Source organism: Amia ocellicauda, chromosome 3 (assembly GCF_036373705.1).
Source record: "Amia ocellicauda isolate fAmiCal2 chromosome 3, fAmiCal2.hap1, whole genome shotgun sequence".
In the NCBI taxonomy this organism is placed as follows: domain Eukaryota; kingdom Metazoa; phylum Chordata; class Actinopteri; order Amiiformes; family Amiidae; genus Amia; species Amia ocellicauda.
The window spans coordinates 27197019-27222364 of NC_089852.1; the positions used below are offsets into that span (position 1 = coordinate 27197019).

At 46.9% G+C, this 25346-nt stretch overlaps 1 protein-coding gene across 4 annotated transcripts in view; it reads right to left on the minus strand.

Moving 5' to 3' along the window:
* The window catches only part of ppp1r9ba (protein phosphatase 1, regulatory subunit 9Ba), a 49579-nt gene that overhangs the window by 23683 nt on the left and 550 nt on the right, over nt 1-25346 (minus strand). For 3 of the 4 annotated variants that reach the window (XM_066698750.1, XM_066698747.1, XM_066698748.1), the window contains exon 2: nt 22362-23925. In XM_066698750.1, the coding sequence (XP_066554847.1) occupies nt 22362-23879 (1518 nt within the window). In that variant the 5' untranslated portion in view covers nt 23880-23925. Of the gene's footprint in view, nt 1-22361; nt 23926-24920; nt 25294-25346 lie in introns of those variants that run through there. The other variant, XM_066698749.1, reaches the window with a different exon arrangement.

Sequence of the window (25346 nt, forward strand, 5' to 3'; positions counted from 1 at the left end):
CCACCTGCCTCAATAAATATTACATCAAACATATCAGCACAGTGTATCTCCACTTCTCCGAGGAGAAAACAGATCTAAGCTGCCAATAATTAGCCATATCTCCCCCCTCTTTCTCTCCCTTTCTCTCGCTCTTCTCCCGCTGAAGAGCATCATTGTCGTCACAGGGTCCGTCTCCATGGTAACCACACCGCCTCGTAATTGTGAGCACTGACTCCGGCGGCTCGCATTCCTCCAGCTCTGATTGGCCGGCCGACATTCTGTGGCATTCTCCCTGATGTTTATGTGGATTCTAAAGAACGGACACAAGGAATTAACCAAGACTCTTACCTCAAAATGTTACTATCTCTTTTGTTTGTCCTCGCTCAGGGAAAGTCAGTTAATAATACACAGAACTAAGTCAATCTAAGGAATTAATCAATTAATATAAAAACAGTCCTATTATGTCATTGTGAAATACTGATTGACAGATACATTTATTTTACATGAAGTGCAAATTATTTCACTCCCCCTGCTCCTTCTCTTTTCCTGGCATGACAGATGCTATGAACCATTTACAGAAAAATATAGGTATATAAATTTGACCCAGCATGAAATACATCAGCATTGAAGCAAAGTTAGAGTTTGGCCGTCTCTGGTTATATGAAGTACAGGAAAGCAGAGCCTGATATTTTAGTCAGAATTTGTCCAGGAGGATTTTGCCAGACCACACAGCATCAGCCAACATGGAGCAGAGGCTGAGATACAAACCACTGAACACCATTTTCTGTGCCCCGGCACAAAGCTACAAGATTAATTTTTAGCATGATTTCTTTTTATGTGGCAATGACACACCAAGGCAGCATGATCTTACATGTGTATGACAAAAAAAAACATACTGTAAACAAATATTCAGCACCCTATCGACTTGATCAGAGAACATCTAACCTTCACTGTGTGCAGAAAAGAACGCGTTCGCAAACAATATAGATGGCCGTGCCGACACGACCAGCGTCCCAAACTGCGGCATTAGGACGGTGCTGAAATTGCTAGAAAATGGCAGCAGTCAGCAGTTTAAATGAGGACATGACCCACCCCCTACCACCACCATCCCCTCTATTCATTGAGTCTGTTATCACATGAGCCACTGACTGCACTGTGACCTAGGCCCAGACCTCCTAATAATGGGGAAAGACAATAGCTTTCACAGGCAGGCAGGCAGGAAGGCAACAGCAGCCGTTCATAATGGCTGATTTCAACAGTGGCACATCTGCTGCAGTGAGGACCTCTCTCTCAGTCTGTGCACAGGCCACATCTCGCCTGGGATTCAGAGCTGGCCTTGTCACTGGAAAGCCATAGGAAAATACTAAAACCACTAGCACTGTATGTCATTTGATATGTTAGCCGAAGGACATCCGTGTTTATTTCATATTTCATCTCATGGCTCTCCATGGCAGAATTCCTGCCTCCCTGACAGTGTGGATCATCTGTTTTTTGGGGTTTAATTAGTAATTAGGATATGTGGGTAAACTACACTGTGGTCAGCAGCTCTCTCCCCCACTTTCTTGCCAAAAATGTAAAAAAAAAGATAGAAAAGACAGAGAGAGGGTTGTCCCAGAGGAAGCGCGTATTTTAGTCCGGCTGTCAACCACCAAGACGGGGAAGTGAAAGCAGCGCTCTGCAAAATCACAATCACAAAATCTCAAAGAAGGCAAAAAACGAAAACTGCAAAACACGCAATGGGGCCCGAGATACAAGACAGATTTGAAGATTCCTACCATACACCCCCCACATCTGAGGCACAGCTACAAATGCAGGAGAGATTAAATGCCATTGTTGTTGTTTTTGTTGCTGTTATTATTATTATTAATATTATTATTATTACATAGTATATGGAGCCACTGCCATGCATGGATTAAATTCTAATCGTACTGCGATTACAAGGGACTGCTGATATGAACAATGTCATGTATGATGGCAGAAAACGAATGGTAGGTACTTTACACTGAGGAAGACACAGCAGAGGACTCACAAGCCACAACTGACACCTCACTGCCTCATCCTCCGTTCAATGTAATGATCAATATTATATTTATTAGTAGTATTATGATTTCGTCTCCCCAAGTGACATGCACCATTGTCCCCGGTGACTAGAGGACAGCTGTCAGTAGTCCCTACTGCGCAGAGGGAGCGATGCTGGGCAGATTGAAAGTGAGGAGGAAGGGTGGGGGGTGGGGCCGGGGGATGGGGAGGAGGCCGTTCCGACGGCGGATTTACAAACCAAATTATAAATCACCTCCTTCTCTCCTCTCCTGGCAAGTGCTGCCTCCATCCATCGCTGGAGGAGGATTTGTAGCCTAATTCAATCAGACCAGAGCCACAGGAAGCCTAAGCTCAAAGCGTAAGTAAAAAAACTGAAAATAAAATGCCACCGGTGTTGTCATGGGACTGTGGGCAGCACACACACCAAAGCACTAAGCATGCTGGGTCGAGCACATGGTCTGCAAGTGTCAAAACCCACGAGAGGAGAGAGGTTTCGTACCCCAGCAACCGTGGATTCACTGGATTAAGATGAGAAGGCTCCAGATGCAGGGGATTGTGGGTCAGGCAGCAGTACCGGAGCTCAGCAGCAGACAGATTGAAAATTAAACCCAAAGGTCAGAAAGGACGGCCAAACATTGATCGGTCTGACCTGTATATCACGAGGCTAGAGGCCAAAATTGTCAACTCCTGCCATTCCTGCGAATCCCCTGGCTGTGCACTGATGCCACCGCATTTCCCTCCCTCTCCTGCACGGCGATGTGGTTGGATGAGGTCGGGGAGCTGACACGCTGCATGGGCTGCGCTACTGTTTCGGTGCACGGACAGGTAACTCAGAAGTGCTACAATCGCTTGAGCTGCCTCCAGTAGAGGGCCCGGGAGAGGGGGAAGGGGTGCTCCTTGCAGTAATGAGAAGACACGGACCGTTCTGCAGTCACCATTCCCTGACAGAGCGAGATGGAAGTTAAATTAGGTGCAGATGCTAGGTCGGTAATCGTCAGCAGTTTCGATACAAGCGGCTGCAGGAGTGGGGAGTGATGAGCAGACATCTCTTTGCAGGGATCCTGAGCATCTGGTTCGTTGCCTCTGGCACGAGGGAAACAAATTATGCAGACAAAGTGCAGTTTAACACTTCCAGCCTAGTTGCTATGGAAACCTTGACAATATATATGTATAAATACATAAACACACACGCACACACACACACAAATCAAATTCCTGAAATGGATTCAGCGTCTCAAGCAACACAGACCCAGAGCCGCATCCTATACGTCAGATCTGGCACTGAACCCGATCAATACGTTTACTATAAAGTGTGAAACACCAATGCCTGAAGAGCTTTGGTAGGTGGGTGGGGGGGGGGGACCATCCGAGGTGGTGTCACACAGCAGCTCTTCTCGAACAATTAGAGCCATGGGATGCGTTTTAATATCATCTGTAAGATGCGCTGTGCACAGGCCTGCAACAGGGCACAGGGTCTACCGTCGCCATACTGGGTCAGTGACTTCTGGTCTATAGGGAAAAATGCCACCTACATGGCCAACCAACACCATTCTCGATTACAAAGACACTCATTGATTACTTCAACAAATGCTCAACGTGGTGCCGTACTGTCGGTGTAAACAGCCAAAAGAAGATCTAGCATTCAGACAGGGGCAATAACCGGAACCATACAGTATAACATACAGAGAGATAGCCCACGAACATGAGAGGGAGAGAGTTATGTTATGTGGAGGGTTTTTTATACCTATCCCCAGGTATTCTTATTTATTTTTCTCGTTTTTTTTTTAAGAATAGGAGTGACCGAAATCCCCTTTCCCAATAAGTGAAAAAGGCTGCAATCATAATTCAGCTCACATCTGCAATCCACAGAGAAGGAAAACATTGCTAATTGCTTTACCATCTCCCAGGCCAGCCAAAAACCCATCACTGCAGTGAAAATAAGCGGTGGATGAAGCCCAGCTAACGCGCCACACCACACACTTTGTGTAGCATCATTGGCAGCGGGGGAGCTGGCAGGGACTTTATAGATTATATACATGGATGCAGATTATAATGTATATGATATGCAGCCATACTGCCGTTGTGTAGAGTTCCAGTCCAGTTTTGTAGCAGGGAAAGAGGTTTACAGAGCACCTGCTTGGCATTGGCAGAAAGGACAGGGACCAGAGGAAATGAACAGGGTACTTCAATGCTCATTTCCTTTCTGACAAGTCATTCTTAAGACTATGAGACCCACACCAGGTAGGAGTGCAGAGAATGCCTCATGACTGCATTAAAACCACACAGAGATGTGGGAAGGAAGGGCAGAATGACTGATTGAACACAGTTCCTCTTTCTTGCTATACACAGTGAAGATGTGAAGGTCTTATCAAAACAACAAGTCTTTGCGAGCTTTGTGGTGAACGTGCATGCACTTCTCAAAGCCCGCTGACACAAAAATAAAAGTCTCTCAGAAGAGCAGGTGAGCACTCCAGTGTCAAAAGGGCCGCCGTTAACAAGGTTTCTGATCCTAAGAAACGGCAACCCGGGTCCTGTCAGGGAAGATGTTACCCCAGTGAAATCCTTGCCCTGCTCAGGATGCCGGTATCACACACAACCCTTTTTCCGTTGTATTCCAGCACTTCTGTGGCTGGGAAATGAAAGAGATTGTCAACTCACCGTACAAGAGGCCTCAAACCTGCAGCAGGGCAGTGTAGCTTTAAAACAGATTCCCAAGAGCACAGAGAGGAAACAGGAAGTTCATAAAAAGTATATATAAACCACAAGGCCTCATTTCATCACAGTCCAGCTCCCACATGATGGTTGCTAATAATAACAATGTATAATTTTTAAATAACATGTCAAAATTGTTGAAAAGCAAAATGAAGGCTGCACGTGAGAGCGATACTGTCAGTCGTTTCTGTGAATGGGGGCTAAAGCTCTGATTGCAGACCTACAGCTATTGCCCTCATTCAGACAGGGCGGGGGGTGGGGTAGGGGAACTGGCGATAAATGAGGAGGCAGGGCTGCAGGCACTGTCAGGGGAGGCTGCCACTCTGGGAGACTTCACTGCACACAGGAGTGTAATTCACCGCAGCAGGTGGAGCGACCTGCCATCCCACAGGCCCTGCAGGTCACCCAGTAAATCCGCCGTCTCCACAGACATGGAGCACTTTTCAGTTCATCCATTTAAGCAGGTAATTGGTCCCTTAAAGGAATTCATTCAGAACGAAGCCCCTTGTGCAGAGTGTGAAGACTGGAGCTGGACAACGCTGGCCCTCGAGGGGCTATTTGCTGCATTCACAGGAAAAAGCAATATTTGCAAACATGCCTTTATGAAACTGATGCTGAAGAGCGGCCTATACAAATATACGCTGGTTGTGTGGCTCTACAGGACCTGGACTGGGCCCCAGGCAGATCTGTCTCAGCATTGCTGCGTTCTGCACGGCTGCTGAAGTAGGACAGGGCCACCTTGCCCAAAGACGTCGATTTGGAGGGTCTGACGGGGCCCCGCAGAATCACTGCGACAGACAGTTTCAGGATACCAGGTCAAGTCCAACTGTATTAGCATGGTGTCAATGGAGTCTTCTGAGCTTATGCATGCATATCTATTTCTGTATCCTGTTCTGAGGTGATGCTGACAAACAAAATACCCCCCCCCCTCCCCCAAGAGTAAACGTTCTTCTTCTTTTTCTCTACAATGTCTTTGACCCGAGTGAAGAAGGCGGGGAGGGGGAGGGGAATTCATGCATCTCTCAATGTCACCGCTCGGTGCCCTGCATAGACACGACCTGACGCCCACGCGGGTGCATCGAATCAGCCATGCGGCTTCTTCTCCCAACCTTGCAGGAAATCCGAATGAAGCACTGCCTTATAAATCACCAGTTTTCTGCAGAACACACATGAACACACAAATAAAAGCAGAATACCCATCATGGGATATGCCCTGGGCTCCAAAGGGCACAAGCCTACAGCACAATAGGAAACTGCAGCGCGGTGAAAACTTAAAAAGGGTTGTGCAATTTTAACACGCCCACACTGTGTGTTGTAATGGTTCAACCAAGAAACTAAAAAAGAAAGTGAACACTATGAAAACCCACATGCCGAAGCAGAAATAATAGCGTTATTTTCTCCACCAAGACTAAAAAAAGAGAAGGTACCCCTCCTGCAGATGCACGTAAACTGAAGTGGAAATGCTCAGAGAGCCAGAGCAGGGAACACAAAGCAGCACAGAGGGAATACAGTGCAGTGCAGGGATGACATAATACAAGCAGGCAGACATAGAGGCCTTTTTGAAATGCACATACGGCCATTGCATTGGTATCCTTGGAGAGAGACGTGTTTTCCTTGCCCTGTGCTCTTGAGGAAGAAAGGTTCCAGTGAAGATCAGACATCCACAGTAACACGATTCATAACCGAGACAAATTCCAGATTTGGTTTTGATGATGATTTTCGTTCTCCCCCCCGACTATCTTCCTGCTCCAATTGTGACATACTTCCACGCTGAAAGTAAATGACCCAGTTTGCTCATTCAAAGACTAGAGAATCACAGCCGCCTTGATGACAATCCTGTAATGCAGATGAATCTAGTTGTAAGGGCTTGTGGTCCACAAATTGAATGCTAAGCTTTATTTTTGGTGTGTGGTTTTTCATCCCCCCATTTTAAGACAGCAGATGAAACGAAACATCAACAAAGAAAACCATTTTCAGCTGGATTTAGAATTTTCAAAGCAAACTGCGTGAGGTGTTTCTGAGAAAGGCATTAGTACCACGGTACCTACATCATGAATGGGGTTGTATTCAGTCGCTCAATGCAGTTATTGATGGTCCGTTTTCCTTACAACAAGGGGTGTATTGCTTAGCAAGCTTGGGAAGACAGCAAACAGAGATTGCTTTTCAGATTAAATCAAATAAATACATACATAACAAATATAATTCCCTTCTCTTATTCCTGGAAGAGGCTATTTTGCCATCTCTCTAGATCTACTAGCCCTCACTGTCTCCTCCCAACTCCATATCAGTGGAGGTTCCCACTGGGTTTTGCATTTCCTCCTCCAAACAAAGGGAGGAGAGAAATTGTCTCGAGCGTATCCGCTTCCCCTCCCACCTCTGTGAGAATGGGTGTAGTGACCAAGCAGAGGCCGCCAAAACCCCCACCCCCCCTCCCCTGGTTCTCACCCACCCACCCCACTTCTGCTCCAGCGAGCCATGCGGACATCACGGTCTCCCAGCAGGTGGCCTGGTGGGACAGGATGCAGCCCCTCCACCAATCAGTGGCCTGGAAGCACTCTCAGGCAGGCTACTTCAAAAGGCGCGATGCTAGCTGGCTGTCAAAGCCCGGCTGGTCTGAAGTACACAAGCAGATACCAAGGGAGGGCGCAAGGAAAGGAAGGAGTAAAAACAAATCGAAAAAAGCACAACAATTGAATTGTCCTGCTCCCTCCGATTGCACTCGGGGTAAAAGCGTCCGTCTCCAAACGGCCCAGAACAAAGAGGCTGCGGCCTGGGACACCAGATGCCCAATTGCGCACTTGACTGGAGATGAAGTGGTTGAGATTTCTGTGTGAAGGCTGCTTATGCTTATTGTAACACAACAGGGTGCTAGTGCCTACACACAGTAGAGCTCCAAGCCCAGGAGTCTCCCTCTCACTTTCAATGTGGGGTTTGATTTACTGATATCCACAGAGGGAAGACCTTAAAATATGTATGGAATACATGACTGGTTTAAACCCACAATACAGAACCACAGCGAGATCCTTGACAAAGCCATAATTGACATTGATTGGGTTTAACAGAAGCAGACAGGCAGGCAGGGACAGTGTGATGAGTGTGGCTGGGTGTCAGTTGTTCTACCCCACACAAGAAATCCACTCATGGCCTCTACTGGATGAAACCTGCCTGCAGTTGCTAAACACTATGTATGACTGTACGCATCCAGCCAACTGACTTTCATGGCAACTGACTTTTGCCCCATCAGATAAGGCTCCACTCAACTTGTGTAGTAAATATACTACATTGCGTGATTAATACCACCAGACTTGCCCACGGTTTTCTCATGCCACGCTACTCACTGAACACTGAGCTGCTGCTGCTGTTCAAGTTACACACAGAGGCGGTGAAAAACAAGCGTGGTGTTCCGTCAAGAGGAATTAAACCGAAACCCCAAGAGCACTTTTTACTGATTTTTGTATAATATAGAGCATCATATTGTATATATACATAAACACACACACACATACACGTTGTTTAAACTGAAAAACAAATATCTCTCAGCTTCACTTTCGAGTGAGTTCACTGAACAGATCATCAAATGAGGAGAAACGTTTGCACATAGAGATGTGGGGAGATGCTCGTAAACGTGTTCTTCATTTGGCTCTTCAGTCTTTCTGCCTGTTTGCACTGTGCCGGGTGCGTTTCCCGTGGTGTAGGTTTTCCAGTGTGGCGGTCACAGCTGCTTTTCAGTTGGGAGCCGGTTGGGGCTTTCTGAAGCAGCCACGGTTATGGCATTGGAAGGCTATCAGACAGCTCTGTTTAACGGCTTTCTGTGACCTTTTGCTCCAGTATATAAATCACATCACTCCATTTCTTATCACACAGACCTCCATGCAAATTACTCCCAAAACACCACCACAATGGACAGAACCACAGCGATTGGAAGAACAGGAGGTGATGGTCTCGAGTCCCAACAGAGGGTGTGCAATCGTTCCCTCCTGCAGAACGAGTCATGCATGCAATTTCCCCAGAGACACTAACCTGACGCTGTGTGATTTAGCCCCCAGTAGCTGTGGGGATGCAACCTAGAAAGCCTGACTGGTAGTCTTTATGAAGCTTGCATCACAGAATGCAATCATATCAACATGGTCGCTAGGGGGGGCGGTCCTCAACAGAATATCCTGCACCCCTCCTACCCTCTCTCTCTCTGCCCAGGCTTCTCTGTGGGAATCCCTGTCACTCAAACGATCAGAGCGATTTCTAAATAAATAAATAAATAAATAAACAAACACACACACGTCTCTTGGGTCAGAGCGGCTGCCTCTGTCAGTGTCTGAGGGGCAGGACTCTTATGCGTTGCTGCATTCATCTGTGGCGGCTCGCCAGCTCATTAAGGGGGAACCATGACCGCCATGGTCAGCAGCTGCCCCCTCCGCCCACCCTGCTCCAGGTGGAAGAGGAAGTAGGACCCCCTCACAGTGCACCCCGTTCCCACAGTTTGAAGCGGCTGCCTGGTCCAGGCAGAGCTCTGATGCTCCAGGGACGCAGTGGCTGCTGGTTTTTACTGCACCAGAGATCATTATATAACTGGAGTCAATATTTGCTTAAGTCTAGTGTTTTTACCTTCTTCTCCTGTAATTTAAAATGACCCAAAAAGCCTGCTGGACAGTGGCCCATCCAGGAATATAACTCTGTGGAGATGGTGTTTCCCTGACCTCTGTGCAAAGCCATAGATTGCAGCACACATTTTAACAACTATTATAACAGGGTGCAGGAGTGTGTTACTGTCTTTGGGCCTACAGGAGACCTTGCACGTCTTCCAGGGGCGCCCAATCCCAGACTTGCAGGAGGAAGCAGTGTTAGATAAAGACCAGAAGCTCACTGGTGCGGGGTGAGGAGATAGCCTAGCCACATCTCATTGAATCCCTCCAGGTCACTCCTCTGAGGGCCTGGGTGGGGGCGTGAAATGCAGAAAGGGCTTGTGCACTGATGACCTCGTCCAAACATGCTCTGGGATTCTGGGCTGAGGTGTTCTCCCGTCCATTGCCAAGGCTTTCCACAGGGAGGGGGGCAGGCCTGCTTTCACACTAACCTCTTACATCGCTGGACTGCCCGCTGTGTTCTGCATGATTGAGGTTTTTATTTTATAGATTTTATCTTTTTAAAACTCAGACAGAGTGGATCGATTGAGTTCAATAGCAGAGTCCTGATTCTGGCTGCTTCACTGCAGGGCTGTGAGATGGCCTGCCTTGGAGATAGTGGTTTTGGGGTGACCTTACAGAGATCCTCATGCGATGCAATACAGCCACCCCCCCGCCCCCCCAACTCCTACTGACAACCTCCAATTATTTCATCCACACCCATCCTCCACCTCCTGTGCACGGCATATCACACACTCACCAGACAAGCGTGGAGAAATGGAAAAAGTTTAAAATGGCACGGGGCCGAGAGTCTGGGCTGTAACAAGAGAGAAGGAAGCCAGCACTGGCAAGGTGCTCCTTTCCTGAGGTACTTTAACACACAAAGTGAACTAAACAGTGCAGCCAGCCCCAGACCAAACAGATTGCGCACATGAAAGGACAGCCTTCGAAATCCTTTCAACAAATATATTAAAGTAGACCAACGCAGTGCAAAAGCTCACAGGGGCCACAGTATATGTTATTATATGTATACACACTCACATAAATATATAGATACATTCTTATTTAGATCACCTGGGATTTGTTTGTGAAAATAACTGATTGTTTAATTGTATCAATGGCTTTTATATGCCAGTCTGAACTTCATGTAAAATAGGAAGTGAAAAAGCAATGTATGATCACAAGCAGTAAAATATGTTGAGATGTTCAGAGGTTTTGTGACCGGATACTTTTTGCTTATTAAACTCATAGTCTAAGAACCCCGCTACACTTCTTCCACCTGACAATGAGATAATGGGGCATCAGACCCCCAAGTAATCAAACTGTGCTTTTAAATGTTTTTTGTTTTAAGATTTGGAAAAATAAATACCCATTTTCTGTAGTACACGTGGTGTGCACTCGCTGACAAAGGACGAATCTCGAGTCCTACATCAGACAAAATGCCACATAAGCTCACTTTTTTTTTTAAATTGAGGAAGGACTGTGGGGAGAAAAAAAAATGCAGAAAGAACAGAACAGCTTCCTGTGTTCAGTGAGCTGACTGTTTTCCAACCCCGAGGGGTAGAGTGTGTACAACAATTACAATGAGTCTATTTTTAAAACGGGCTGCATAAAAAACAAGAGTAGAGAGTTGCAAGGGATGGTGAGAGATGAGAGTGGGGCAGTGAACAAAGCCGCTAGTGTGAACGCAGGACTTGTGAGTGGCTCCACTGAGGTCAAATCCTGCCCGTCTCCAAACACACTGCACACGAGACGACACCAGCCCTGTCCAGCCCAGCTGCTGCAACAGTTAAGTCATCTCTTCTCACCTTAAGAGAAACAAAGTGGTATTTTTTTTTTATGAAAACACTTTGTGGAGAAAAACTAGTCACTCATATCTCTTCCTGTGCCAGCGCCAGTCTCTGATAAAGAGTCTGCTTAAAGGCCAAGAGCCTCTGTTTAGAAACACACAGAGAGCGAGTGAAAGAGAGATATTTTTTCCATCTGCTTTCAAAGTAACGTCAGAAAGACAAAGAGCCCTGAAACAAACGGCCTGTAGAAACCCAAAGACGCGAAGACTCAAAGACGCGAGGTCTGGTAAATAAAACTCTTCCCAGAAAACGGTCTCTGCCAACCTCGACGATTATCAAATAAAGACAGGAGACGCCTCTTAACAGTTGTTTGGAATTTGTAATGCAGCTACTGGCAGCTTCTACCTAAATCGTGCTCACAAGGTAACAGCACAGTGCAGTGCACTCGGGCACGTTCTACTGAAGGATGTTTTTGCATTAAAGAAGAAGAAGAAATTGAACAATGAAGTCATATTTTATATATATTTATATATATACACACACATACATATACACAGTATTAAAGTTTAAAACCCTGGCAGAAAATATGAAATTTTCTAGTTGGGCTTTACAGTTAAAATATCAGATGACACCGCAATGGATTTAAACCTTAATGTAGCCTGTGAAACGCCAGCCACAGTGTTTTGTTATTATTGAAACCGATACAGTTGCACCCTATTCCCTTCTGAAAGCCTCTGAACACACTCTGAATGATGTTCAGACTCCATTATCAGAATAGCTTTAACGAAGCTGCACTTCTGTGTATTGTTTTGTCGGTTTCCTGCCAGTGTGCTTATTCATAACCTATAGAGTGCATATCCATGCCTTCCGCTCGAATCCCCACAAACCCATGTGGCGGCTTACACTGAGAGAGCCCATCTCCAGGCTGACCCACATCTGGATGGCGCTGCAAGGAAACAAAAACCAAACTAAACTAATTCTCTCCCATAACCTCAAACACTCACATTGTAAAATCCACTGCAACATAGACTACCCAAAAACTAGCAAGTGGGCCAATATCAATTTTGGGGTCTGTGTATGTGTGAGCCATGTTGTCTGTTGCACACAGCCATGTTGTCTGTTGCAAGCAAGCTACCTGCTTTCACACTGAAACACGAGGGGGGTTGACACTCAGGAAAACTGCAATGAAACAGGATGAAAGAAGCCAGCTCAGAAGAAAAGAAACTACTGTATTCACAGGACATTTCAAACTGGTGAACAACATAAAAAAAGACAAACCCTGTGATTCGAGGGCCAGCTGCAAAACCCTCTTCAACATCTGCGTCAACTGGAGCTTGAACAGAGTGAAGTGACAGGGATCTGAACACCAGGTTCCTCAGCTTGTTTATCTAGAAAGAGGCGTGAGGAAGCCGGGTGTTGAGAGATTGGATCTTGCGAGCAGAGTGGTAAACGCTGAATAATTCTGCCCTGCGAGTCTGTAGGAGAAAGTTCTTCCACTTGAGGCATCTGGTTGGCTAAGCCTCTTTCTGGTCACCAAAAGGCACTTTCAATTAACATTGTGCTCTGCTATGTCTGCATGGCAGCAGGGGCAGTAGTCTCTGATTATTGCACGGTAATTCGTGATAAACTATGACTGAGTGCATGCAGTTTCAATACACCAGCATTGTCCCCCTCCCCCATCACCCACTTTGCCTCCTACAGAAAGAATGCAATGGAATTAAGGTTTGAGTGCATCTGCATCTGCATGTCATATGCAGGAAAATATGCAAAAAAAACACAATACTTAAGTATCAGGAGGGCATGGCCTGTTAATAAGTAAACATCCGGTGTGAGATAAAGAATGAAGTGACAAAAGTGTACAATGATAAATCAATATTAAATCCTAGACAAGAAATGTACACTCAAGCTCAAGAGTGGCTGCCTGGGATCACAAAGAGCTGGGATGGAAAATGGTTAGTGGAACCATCTAAATAAAGAGTAATGAAAACACAAACAGAAACAATTACAAATACAATTGACCGCTACATCCCGCACCTCATAGGACGTTGCCAAATCCTGTCTGAGAGTGTGTGTGAGTTGGTGGGTAATGCTCGTTTCCTGCTCAGCTTCACAGTCTATTTATTACATGACCTCCTTCTATCTCCTACTCCGCCTCTCTGGGGAATCTCAAAATACACTGGCAGGGATCAGTTTTAAAGGTTACTAGGACTCACTAACCGAGTGCTCAAAAAACGCTCAAGACAGAAAAAAAATATGCAGGCGAATATCACAATTAAAACAAGCATCTGTAAGGCCTTTAAATGTGTCATCTATCAAGACGCATCAGCCATCTTAAGTTTGTTTGTGGCCATGCAACCCTGATAGCCACAGAAACTGATGACAAAGAAGGGGCATCTAGACTGGCACACAATCTGCATCTCTGGCAGGGGTGCTGCAGCTGTGCTCTGGTAAAAGACACAGGACACAAATTTGAAATAGTCATGCAAGCCAAAACCCATCCAATGCAGTGCACTGCAGCACGGCCCAGAGAAACAAGAGACTCTCCAACACGCTGACCGCAGATCACACCTCCGGAAACATGCGCTTTCAAGCCCTGCGATCAGTCTTGTGCGATGCTTGGCGGGAGCAGCACCACATAGAAACATCACCCATAGGAGAAACAAGCAATCGACATGATCTGACAGCTCAGCAGACACTGTCACCGCCCATCTCACCTTTCGGACTCAAAGGCCAAAACTGCAGGGCTTGAGAGGCGCTGGGGTTTCCATCTCCTCAGCCCCAGGAAGTGCCATTTCAGTGCTGCTGCTGCTGCTGCTGCAACTAGACGCTTACAGGACAGACAGAGGTCTCGCTTTGCCGTGCAGCAGCTCTGAAGCACAGGGGGACTGACAGTTTTGCACTGTGGGGGGGGCTTCATCACCCTTTCAGTGCAGTCGGTTTCTAGCAAGCGAGTGCTTAAGCTTCATACGATTCAGCCGAGATCAACGACCACAGCACACGTAACCAAAGTGGCTACGTAGACGTTGAGCCCAGCAAGTTCGCCTTACAGATGCTGCCTGTCTGAACACCCTCAAAGCCAATGGGGACGCACCTTTCTCCACACCTCAGTATACTTGGCAACTGAGGCAGAACCGGGAACTGAAATGGCGACTGGTTTGGTCAAACAGTGCACTGGGCTGTAAAATCGCACACCTTTGCTTGTTCACTGCACAGCATGCTGGCTATTGTTTTTTTCCATTTAATGTTGTAATTTTTCTGTTGTTTCAGTTTGATTTCCTTAAAAGAAATTTGAGCTCACGCTGACAGAGAAACCTCTTCTCTCCAGTCTCTCTCATTAAGGAACAGGGACGGTTTATACATAAGGGGGCGGGATTTGGAAGCAAAAAGCATCACAAATAAATAAATAACTAGTAGCAATATGTACCACAATTCAAGCATGTTCCCAGAAGGTTTGTGGTAAGCAGTGGGTCAGAGACAGAGGCTGGGTTGTGCTCGTTCAAAATGAGAGGGAGGGAGACCATGAGAGCAGCGCTGTCCCATGGCAGCTATTTACAGATGCTCCAGCAATACAGAGCAAAGCTGTCCACAGAGACAAAACCCATTACAATTCATTATGGAAAATTGGAAGTCATTGTTACCGCCTACATCGCGGTCTTATGTCTGTAAACTAATTTATGGATTTTGATTTATTTGTGTTTGTTTTGGCTTCCCAAGGTACCTGCTGTAAGATAAGATTGGAGTTTCCCTTATAATGGACATAAAGAGGAACTCCCCTTAAAAAGAGTTTTCGACTATCCCAGGCTATTTTGGAGTTTGACTATGGACAGTGATAGGGGAGTTTCCAGGAGTAACAGCAAAGCCATACCTGCAACAAAGGGATTTCCCCCCTAACGAAATAAATAAAAGAATTAGACAACACCGTAATGTATGTCGACTACTAAAATAATTGGTTCGATTACTGTACATGCACACAGCTGCTCCAAATACATATACCACCTCCTGCTTTTATCAGTGCCGATTTGTGCCCAGTTGGGGGTCATTGAAACTTCAATCGATTCGATCCCATTCCAAAACTGTCACACTAACAACCTGCTGACAGAATTAAATAGCGGACTGCATACGCATCATAGCAAAATAAAAACACAAATGAATACAGTCTGGATTATTGACAGTGATTCAGCTAACAACCTACAAGATCTATTGATGGACTGATGAATTGCTACAGCCTTATTCACTACACAAAAGCAAACATCAGGCATGTAGAGAGGATCGATTCAGACAGAATATGGAAGATACAAGACATTCATTCATCTTTAGGGCTGCTGGGCTCAACCATATGTTGCTCTGAGATGCTGAAATTTCCATCGGGCATTCCAACTTGGGTAGGAAAAGGGGACAAGGGAATAATAAATGAAATTCTGCACAGAGACAGAGATAGAGAGACAGACTCACTCACTCACACTTGCCTCTCACACTCTCAAATAAAACATCTGCATCTACTGACTGGTTAACATTAAACATGCAGTCTGTTCTCTAGGCAGCCCACTTGTGAATGCTCCTGCCTTTAATTAATCACGACAGGGCCGGGCTGCTCAGACGCAACACCTAGATGCCGTGTGAATCCCACAGGATAACACACACCTTCAGCGCCGTGTCAATAGTGCACACAGATGGCAACACAAGGACCCAACGAAATGCGAGTTATCTTCTTCATGATGAAGTAACTATAACAACTATAAATACAAAAGCAGGTGCAGAACTGGTCTAGTGAGATTAAAAGCCAATAATGTAATCTCTATTGTACCAGTTTAGTAAAAACAAAAACGTATAGGGTAGATGGTTTCCTGGCACTTAACTCTGAGGCAGACTTCAGGAAAAAATCTAATTGGCTCCTTTGTACTGCACTCAAATATTATCACTGGTAAACGCATTGCCAGTGCCAATGCAGGTGTATAGAGTTTCAGCACGGGAGCTGTGCCCAGCCTGGAGTCATTCATTTCACATATGACCAAAAACGAGACAAAACAAGAACAAATTGGATATTTCTGCTGTTCCAAATGGAGAGAAAGATAGGAGGAAAAGGAGTAAAGGGCAGCTGGAGTTTCCAGAGTGTAACACAACAGTTTGATTGGTTGTCAGGGAAACATTTATTCTCTCGACAACCAACTTGCAAATGGAGTCAAATATATTTTTGAACAAGCAGGGATCAAAGAGAGAGTGGAGCTCCCCATCACACCACCAAATAAAGAATAATAATCTCACCCAAAGCTGTGCGATGCGGGGAAATGTTTTTACATAAGCACTAAAACCTTCTATTATGCAGAAATGCGTGTCAGTGTCAACCCGTAATGTTTTCACGTGGTCCCTGATTTACATTTTAAATGCATTTGTAGGCATCGTTCAGGCATTACTCCAACCCCGGTGCTTCCCCTGAAATATAAATCCTTGTCAACTAAGAACTGCTTTACTGTAGGATATCAACAAAAGTTTACAAACTCCACTGTAAAGTCATATTATGAAAGACCCCCCCTCCCCCACCCCCCCACCACCAATTAATCTTCTTTTGAATCCGGTTCAGAAAAGGCAGTACACGGAGAAAACACAGACCAATGTTCACAGCTCCTAACTCGGCTGACAACTCTCTCAACGTGTTACTGAAGCAAAGTCACCTTGCCCCTTGGCACTACTTCCTCGCTTTATCATCACATCAGAAGCAATCGATCTCTATTTCTGGGCCACCCTTCGTGCTGAAAAACGGCATCCTGTACAGCTAAATATATACATATGTAAAAGCATGCAGTGGAAATCCCTTCTCAGGAGGAAGAGGCTGCAAAATCACACAGGAACCAAGCGGTTTCTACCCTTACACTACTTCTGCCCAGCTCCGTGCAGCACAACCCTCCCCCTGAAGCTGTGCATTGTCCAACCCGCATTCCTGATTAATTGCGCTGACAGATTAATTGACTGCCGCGTGGGTACTACAGAAGCCACCCTTAACTGCATGGCTGAGATGGTTAATTGTGTCCATTAACGTGCCGCCACTCCACAATAGGGAGGGCTCATCCCAGCAGCAGAAAAACAGTGGCCCTATTACCGCACCATGCATCTCCACTCAGTGTCACTCCAAGCCTGTGCCAGCTCAACAGGGGAAGGCAACTCATCCTGGAAACTAAAAGCTGACAGATAAGTGGCCAGCTTGGAGGATTCTTTGAAAACTACACAAGAGGTGAGCGACACCTCAGTCACAGGAGACCACTTTTTTTTAATTTTGGTCACCTCGTTCTAAACTGCCCCGCAAGGACCTCAAAGAAGAGAGGTGGGAGTGTTTCCCACCCTCAAAGTTCATGGACAGATTAAAGACAAAAAATCCCTTTAGGCTTGGACACGAAAGGGAATTGACTGACTCCAGCCCACTGTGTTACCTTCTAACGAGACGGAGAAAAACAAGTCCTCGTTGTAAGTGGTTCCAGCGGTTGTTGAGGGCACAGTGCACCCATTAGTCACTGAAGTTAGCTCTGACCAAAAAAGAAATAATATGTGGCCGAATAACTAATTACAATATAATTTATTTGCATCTATGTAAACCACAAGATTCAAGGTCACAAAAGGCATTGTTTTCTTGTTGTTTTCCAGATACAAAGGGATTCCTACAGATTCAGAAGCTGCCGTTTGTACTCTAATGCACTTGTTGTTGTTGCGCTTGTCTGGGAGCCCTGTGCAGACCCCTGCCTGTTGTGCAACAATAAACAGATGTCAGGGTATTTCTCAAGCCACATGTTTCTACACGCTCTCTCTGAGGAGGAACTCGGGTATATCCCGATTCCACAGCCTCTCTCTGGACTGCTTCCTCCCCCGACAGCGAGAGGCCACACACCCACACTGCTCTGGCACTAGAAAGCACTTACTAACAGTGTCACACACAAACATGCTTTCTGTCTTTCTTTCCTTTTCTCTCTGTCTAGCTACCATCAGAAAGAACACAATAGAGGGCTCTCACATGCAACCGCATCTCGGGTCTCCAGATCCATCCCGATTAGGTCAGAGATCCAGACAGTGGCTTGGGCAACGTCTTTATGTGAAGAAAAATAAAATGTAAAAGAATGCTGTGCAAAGGAGGAGAAGGGAGCGGCGCGAAGGGACAATCTTGCAGGGAGGTCAGATGGCCTTTGGTTGGTTTCTCTGGGATTCCCGGGCCTAGCACTCTAATGGTATTACTATCTATTAACTACTATTGTAAAAACAATCTCCTGCCATGCTGGCTATATCCATCACCCATCTCTATGTTGGGCTGATCCCTGGGTCACAATGTTGTGCTGCCTCTGAGGTCAGAAACACAGCCCCATCTTGGGCAGGGCACAGAAAGGCTATGGAGATTCTTGTCAGCATGATGGATGCATTTGGAGCTTCAGCACTACTGGCGAGACTCATGCAGCTGTAACCTAGCATTACCTCTGGTGGCCGACTCATTGTGAAAGGCCCAGTTGACACCTGAAAATCCATTATATTAAAATAAACACTTCAGATTGCTCAAGCCCAGCCACGTAATTTACAGTCCATTAGTCTGGATGGTGTTGTGACGGACAACCAATCAGCGGAAGCCCTGTGTGGAGGCAGGGTGGTCTAGTGTTTACAGAAAAATAACTATTACAAGGAGATTCCCAGTTCAAATCCCATCTCTATCTGTATCATGTTACCCTGAGAAAAATACTCCGATTGCTCCTTCAAATACAGATGTAAACCCGGAGCGTACATGATAACTGGTTCAAGGCTTTATTTCTGCAGTTGTTTTGAATGAAATTATCTGTGAAATTACTTTTTCCATTATACTTATATTATTATAAACCTTCAAGAAAAGATTCATCAATGTTGCTTTTCACTGCCAGGATATATCTATATCTGTATATCTATATATATATAGATATATAGATATATAGATAGATAGATAGATAGATCTATCTATATCTATCTATATATATATATATAGATAGATCTAATATATATATCTATATATGCTATATCCTGGCAGCTAAAAGCATCATTGACGCTTTTCTTTCCCCTAAACTGCAAATCAATCGCTTCACAGTCTGAAGTGAGGTCATTTTATAACCTGGCTGTCAGCTTGCCTGTGTTAACAAAACAGAGGTTTGAACGCACCACCAAGACTGCGCTTCATGATGTTATCATTCTTTCTTTAAAGGGTTGCTCCTTTTTCCATAAGGTGAGGCCAAAAGGTATAGCTAATTGAAAAATGGCAGACCAGAGCGACCAAATATTGCAACGCAGCGCCTAACGATACGACAACAGGCACACAGAGGGAAAACCAGGTTTCAGATGCCTCGTATCAAATAGCACAATAAAGCCCAAATCCTAAAAATCAATAACAGAGCAAGAATCTCAATCCTGTGCTGTTTAAAGCCCAGCACTTTTAGGACCTATATCACAGCACTAAACCACCCTGATGTCAGGATGAAGCCTGGGGGAGGTTTTGTAATTCCTGTACAGCAGTTAGGAGGTTACACCCTCTCTCCCAGAATAGCCCATTATGATGAGGGAGATAACGCCCATTGGCAGGAGACCTGGGCCGTGCTCAGCTCCACAGATCTGAAATCCGTTGCCGGGTAACCTCCCGGACGCGTTTCAGAGTGTGTGTTTTTTTTTTTTTTTTTAAAGAGCTTTTCTTTTCAGTCCTGAATTTGGCTAACTTGATCACGCAGGCTCCCTGTACAGAGCAGGTCATTACTGTGTCTGGACACACTACAGCGCCGTGAGCCCACTTTACTGCAGAGCCATGCACATACTCAACCCAACACAACAACAACACCAGCGTCCCAACCCTGCCAAGACCCATCACACCATTTCATGACATGCATACCAAAACAAAACAAAATAACGCCAGTGGTTAACGTAGCCAGTTTCTACAAAACAATCTATTCAGCACTTCCCAGGTGCAGCAGTGGGAGATCTAGCGCGTCAGACAGCTCGAGCAAAAGCCCATGGCACACTGTGACAAACTGAGGCAAAACAGAACATCTCCGCCACATTACATTAAGGTGCTTTAGGAAGCAAGTATGATGTAGTGTGCATTAAATAAATACATTCATAAATAAGTCAGGAGTATTAAGTTGCAGCAGAGTCATTTTTCCGAGGTATCTTGGTTGCAAGGGAACAAAGGGGGCATGCTTGCAGAGAAAATATACGCAACTCAATCATGCATATAAACACACAGATTAAAACCAATTAGCTGTGCTGTCATTGATCCCTGGTATTTCATCCTTAAATCTTTAACCCCTGAAAGCAGAGTCACCATGAACCAGAGTGGATGAGAGGAAAAGAGGACAGATTTCTCAAGCTCAAATAAGGGTACATAAAGAAATTCAAGGTCAGCAATTTGTTTGCCTTGAAACACTCATATTAAAGTCTACTTGTGGATGAAAGGTGGAACTCAGTTCATAATGAGATCCTGGTAAAGCCTGATAGTGTACAAAACCCTGGCAATGCAAAAGCAAATGCATAGGAAAATGCTGGAGGAAAATTTGTGCATATAGCCTATATATATTTATTATATGTCTTTACTGTGGTAAAACCTTCATAAGGCCAGTGTTTGCTCTTCTTGTGTTGGCTCTCTCCACAATCCAGAGCGCCCACCTAATCCTGAAAATCGTTTCTGAATTGGGGGGTTGCCCTCGACACCAAAATCATAAAATCGCATCGATCGTATGGGAGTCACATATCCCTGCAGCACCCCACACGACACCTCTGCTGTTTTTTCAGGCAAACGCGCCCCGCAGGCCCCCCTGTGAAGTCGGAAGAGTGTTCAGGTCCCAATTAAGTGCTTCTCAAAGACATAACTCTCGTACTCTTAGACGAAATCAGCTCTCCCTCTCGCGCTTTGATTTTGCCTTTCCACCGTCTTGTTCTCCTTGCGCGGCACCATGCCAGGAGCCGTGCCTGCATGTCTCGCCATCTGTATCCTTCTCAGAACTGTGTACGAGGACATAATACGTGCATTTCCCTAATATTGGGCAGCCCTGGTTACCTTTTCTTAACTCTGGAAACTGCCTTTCCTGGAAACCGTCGTGCTGCGCTGGATGCGGCAGAATTAGTCCCCCTTAATAAACCGAAACACACATGCCCACCCCCATCCCTTCCCCACCCCCCTCCAGGCTCCCTGCTGTCCTCCCAGTGGCTGATGGGAATCGCAGTCCTGTGATGCGAGTCTTGGTGACAGCGAGACAGCATAGCCCAGGAGGATCGCACTACAGTAGCACAGACCTCGGGCCATTTCCCTGACATACTAATTCCATGCAACGTAGCGTGATGCTGAACACATTTTAAACCTCAAAAGCCCTACCTTCTGATGGGAAACTTACGAAAAAACACCTAAACTGGGTCTACGAAGGTGTGTGCCTGACAGTGGCACACCTAACATGCAATTTGCCTTGCACCTGTGCCACGCTGACAGGAGGTGGCTGGTGCATTATTGAAATGCACAACACACACTAAAGCAATCCCTGAAAACCCGGTCCATGCTGGTCATGCCTACGATCTGATTCTCTTCTGCTCCCCTAAAGATTAAACAAGTCCAATGGCATATTTTAAAAGCTACCTAGGTATTAACATCAACAAATTGGCAACTATCACTGTATCTGGAACCCCTGTCCTTTTTCTGCTTCTCTGTGTCAAAGAGGTCATCTCTGGAAGATGACGTTGTTATTTACCAGAGAGTCCTCCATGGCACAGTTCATACAGGTATTTCAGTCTTTGGCAACCAGTTAAATGAATAAAGCAGTGGGCTGGTAGTGTGTCTGATTTCCCAAGCACCTGCCTAGAGAAACTCCATCCAGGAAAAAGGCTGACATGTAAAAGCAACCCGAAGGACAGCACTGTAATGAAATCTGACTGGCTTCAAGTCTTGGGAAGCTTTCCAAAACACAGAGCAGGTAGAAAGTAATGACAGCTCCAAGCTCTTTCTCAAAAGAAAAAAACTAAAAAAAGTCATCCCCATGAAGCGTTTCCTGACCTCTCACCCCCGGATGGAGGACAAAGACCCAATAACACGACTTTCATCTTAAAGCATTCCAGAAAAAAAAAAACACACAAAATGTGGTTGATTACAAATCCTGACCCGGGCCTGGGGAGATCTGCACCCGACAGTTACTGCAATATTCTCACCCTTAGCCCAAACCCTCGCCCGCCCCCCTCAGGCTGCAACTGCACTCACCTTGATGGGCCCAGTGCTGAAGCGGATCTTGCGGCTGGGTGGCGTCTCCTCCTCAGCAGGCAGCCCGGGCATCTCGGAACAGCTGGACTCCGGCTCGTAGGGCTCATCCTCTTCCTCCTCAGCCTCCTCGTCCTCGTCCAGCTGGCTGCCGCCCGAGTCCTCGCCGATCCCACTGTAGGCGCTGATATCCACCAGGTCGGCCTCGGAGTAATCCTCCTTGCGTGACTCCTCGCACATGTCCTCCCCCTGAGGAGAGTCCCCCAGGCCCTCGCACAGCTCCCCGTCTCTGCCCCTTCCTCCCTCCTCACCTTGCTCCTGCTGCTCCTCCTCATCCTCTGCTCCTCCTGAGGCTTCGGAGCCCGGGGTCTTGAAGGACTCTCGCTCGGAGACAGCCTCCCCGTTTTCCAGGGAGGCGTGCACCTCCGCCTGCACCAGCCGGCTCCCACCCTCAGAGGCGCTGCTCTCCTCTTGGTCCCCGGATGTGGCTCCTGTGTCGCCTGCAGACCCCGCCTCAACCCCCTCAGACTCCTCTCTGCTCTCTTCCACTTCCACCGGTCTGATCTTGCGCAGCTCTTCTGCGGCCGAGGCTCGGCTCGCCCCCTCAGAGGAGAAGCCGTCCTCCTTCCTGGCTGCTGCCCTGACCCTGCCACTGGGAGAGCCGTCTTGATCCTTCACTCGCCCCAGCGCCGCCGGGCTACCGCCCTCCTCCTGCGTGGCGGGGGGGAAGACCCGTGCCCTCTTGGTGATGATTTTGGAGTTCAGCACCCCGACCTTCCCTGGTGGTGGGCTGACCCCCCGGGAGGGCAATGGGGAGGTGGGGGGCCGGTGCAGGTTGTTACGGAGGTCAGCCTTCTCAAACACGGCACTCAGTTGGCTGACGGTGGGGGAGACTGCCTCCCCGGTGCCCCCCGCGTCCAAACTGTCCAGAGACTCTGTGCTGCCATTGAAACGCACCACCACGTCCAGCCGGCTGTCCTGAAAGCCTGAGGCCCGCTCTTTCTTGAGCAGGATGCGGTTGGTGGCCGCCTGCTTCTCCTGTAAGTGGCGCTGCTCAAAGATCTTGCGCGTCTCCTGCAGTTTGGAGAAACCCGACGGCTGCCGCGGTTGACCCTCCACTTTGGAGTCAAAGCGGCTGACGCGCTCAGAGACGGTGGCACCCAGCTTCAGCAGCGCACTGTGGTCCACATTCTCATTCAGGCTGCTGGCCCTGGGGAGAGACAGGCGCACCGACCTGTCCTTCATCTTCGCCGGGTCCTCGCCCTCCCCCGGCACAGAGGAGCCCATCTGCAGGAACATGTTCTTGATGCGGTGGACGTTGGAGCCGTACCTCCGGCCGCGGGAGTTGGGCTTGGGTCTGCATTCCCGGGTTTCATCCCCGTTCGCAGCATTGAGGGCATCCTTCGCCTGCTTTAGTGCCTGGATGCCAGCCTCGTACGCGTTTCGGTGTGGGGAAGGGCTCCTCAGGTTGGAGGTGGTGCTGGGGGCGCTGGCTGCGGACGGGGATTCAGTCTTCATCATGGTTAATCACGCGTCTTCGAGGCTGGACTGTAACGGCATTGCTCCCCTTCTCCAGCCATGCCCCCCCAACACACACACACACACACACCAGCGCAGTGCAAGTTGGGCAAATGCACCAGGCGGCAGGCAGCAAGAAGGACACACGCACACACAGGCAGATGACAGAAGGAGGGGGGGAGAGAAAGGAACAGACAGAGAGAGAGAGGGAGAAAGATCAGATATATGCAGCCAACATTTCAAGTGGAAACACACTATGCTTGTCAAAAAGAAAAAGAAATAACACAATGTTGCATTTTGCATGCGTTGCAAATGAGATAAACCGGGAGGAACAATAAGCTCTGTGCATCTGTGTCTGCGTGTGTGCAAATACATATAAATAGACATGCGAAAACTAAAATCATGAACCGAAGAATAAGCCGAATTATAAATGAGAACAGCGGTGATCCTTGGATATTCCACTCGCGATGGATATGGATGGCTTGTTTTTAATCCCTTTTTCATTACATCATTTTGATCTCTTGAATTTTCTCAAATGCCTTATTGCAGATTTCTGGTCCTCCTGCAACGGCGAAAGCTGCTGCAAAGAGGGAGGACTCTGCCAGGTCTTAGCGCCGCACGGTTTTTTCGCTTTCTTTTTTCCCCCATCAATTATTTTCACGGGCACATCAATTATGCACTATGTCACACTGTACATATCTTATTATACAAGACGCCGTAAAAATGAATGTCACCGGTATTTTCAACTTGTCTTCAAATCGTATTTAGTTTTTGCTTTCCTTCCGAAAATCTGCTTTTCACGGCAGTTCCTACTGCAATCCACTATCTCAGCAGCTAATCAGCAACGCCACGCATTTCGCTCCGGCTGTGCAGAACACAAACGGGTGGTTGTTTATTAGCTGGTAACAAGTTATCGGAAAATAAAGCAGTAAATACAACTGTGTACTACCGGTGTTGCAACTCTGACCAAAATCATATATTATGCATTTCCCCGGAAGTGTGAATGCGTTTGTGACAGCACTGATACATTGTTGCAAATCTTACCCCGCCGTGCGCCGCGCTCACGGGCAGACAATGCGCCGCCGTCTCCGCTCAATCACGGCTGAAACGCCTGCATTCAAACTACATCTGGGCTATTTCATCACCGTTATGTGACCAATTGTTCTCCCCTCCGCAAGCGAAGCATGCGTTTCTTCTTCTGCTAGGGAAACTGTCGTTTACACACCATGCAGCGGTTTCGAGATAAGAATAATAACACAAAATACACACAATACTAGTTAAAATAACGAGAATTCATATCCACCGGACATACAAACCAAACCATTCCAGAGGCATTTATAGCGCCTTGTTCGCACGCATCGCGCCTCCAGTGCAGCAGATGCGGAGGCTTTGTGTGTCAAGAAATAGATTCCTCGCCCCGGAAGACACGGCGTTATAAATCGCGTTGCAACATTTGTGCGATGCAGCTGC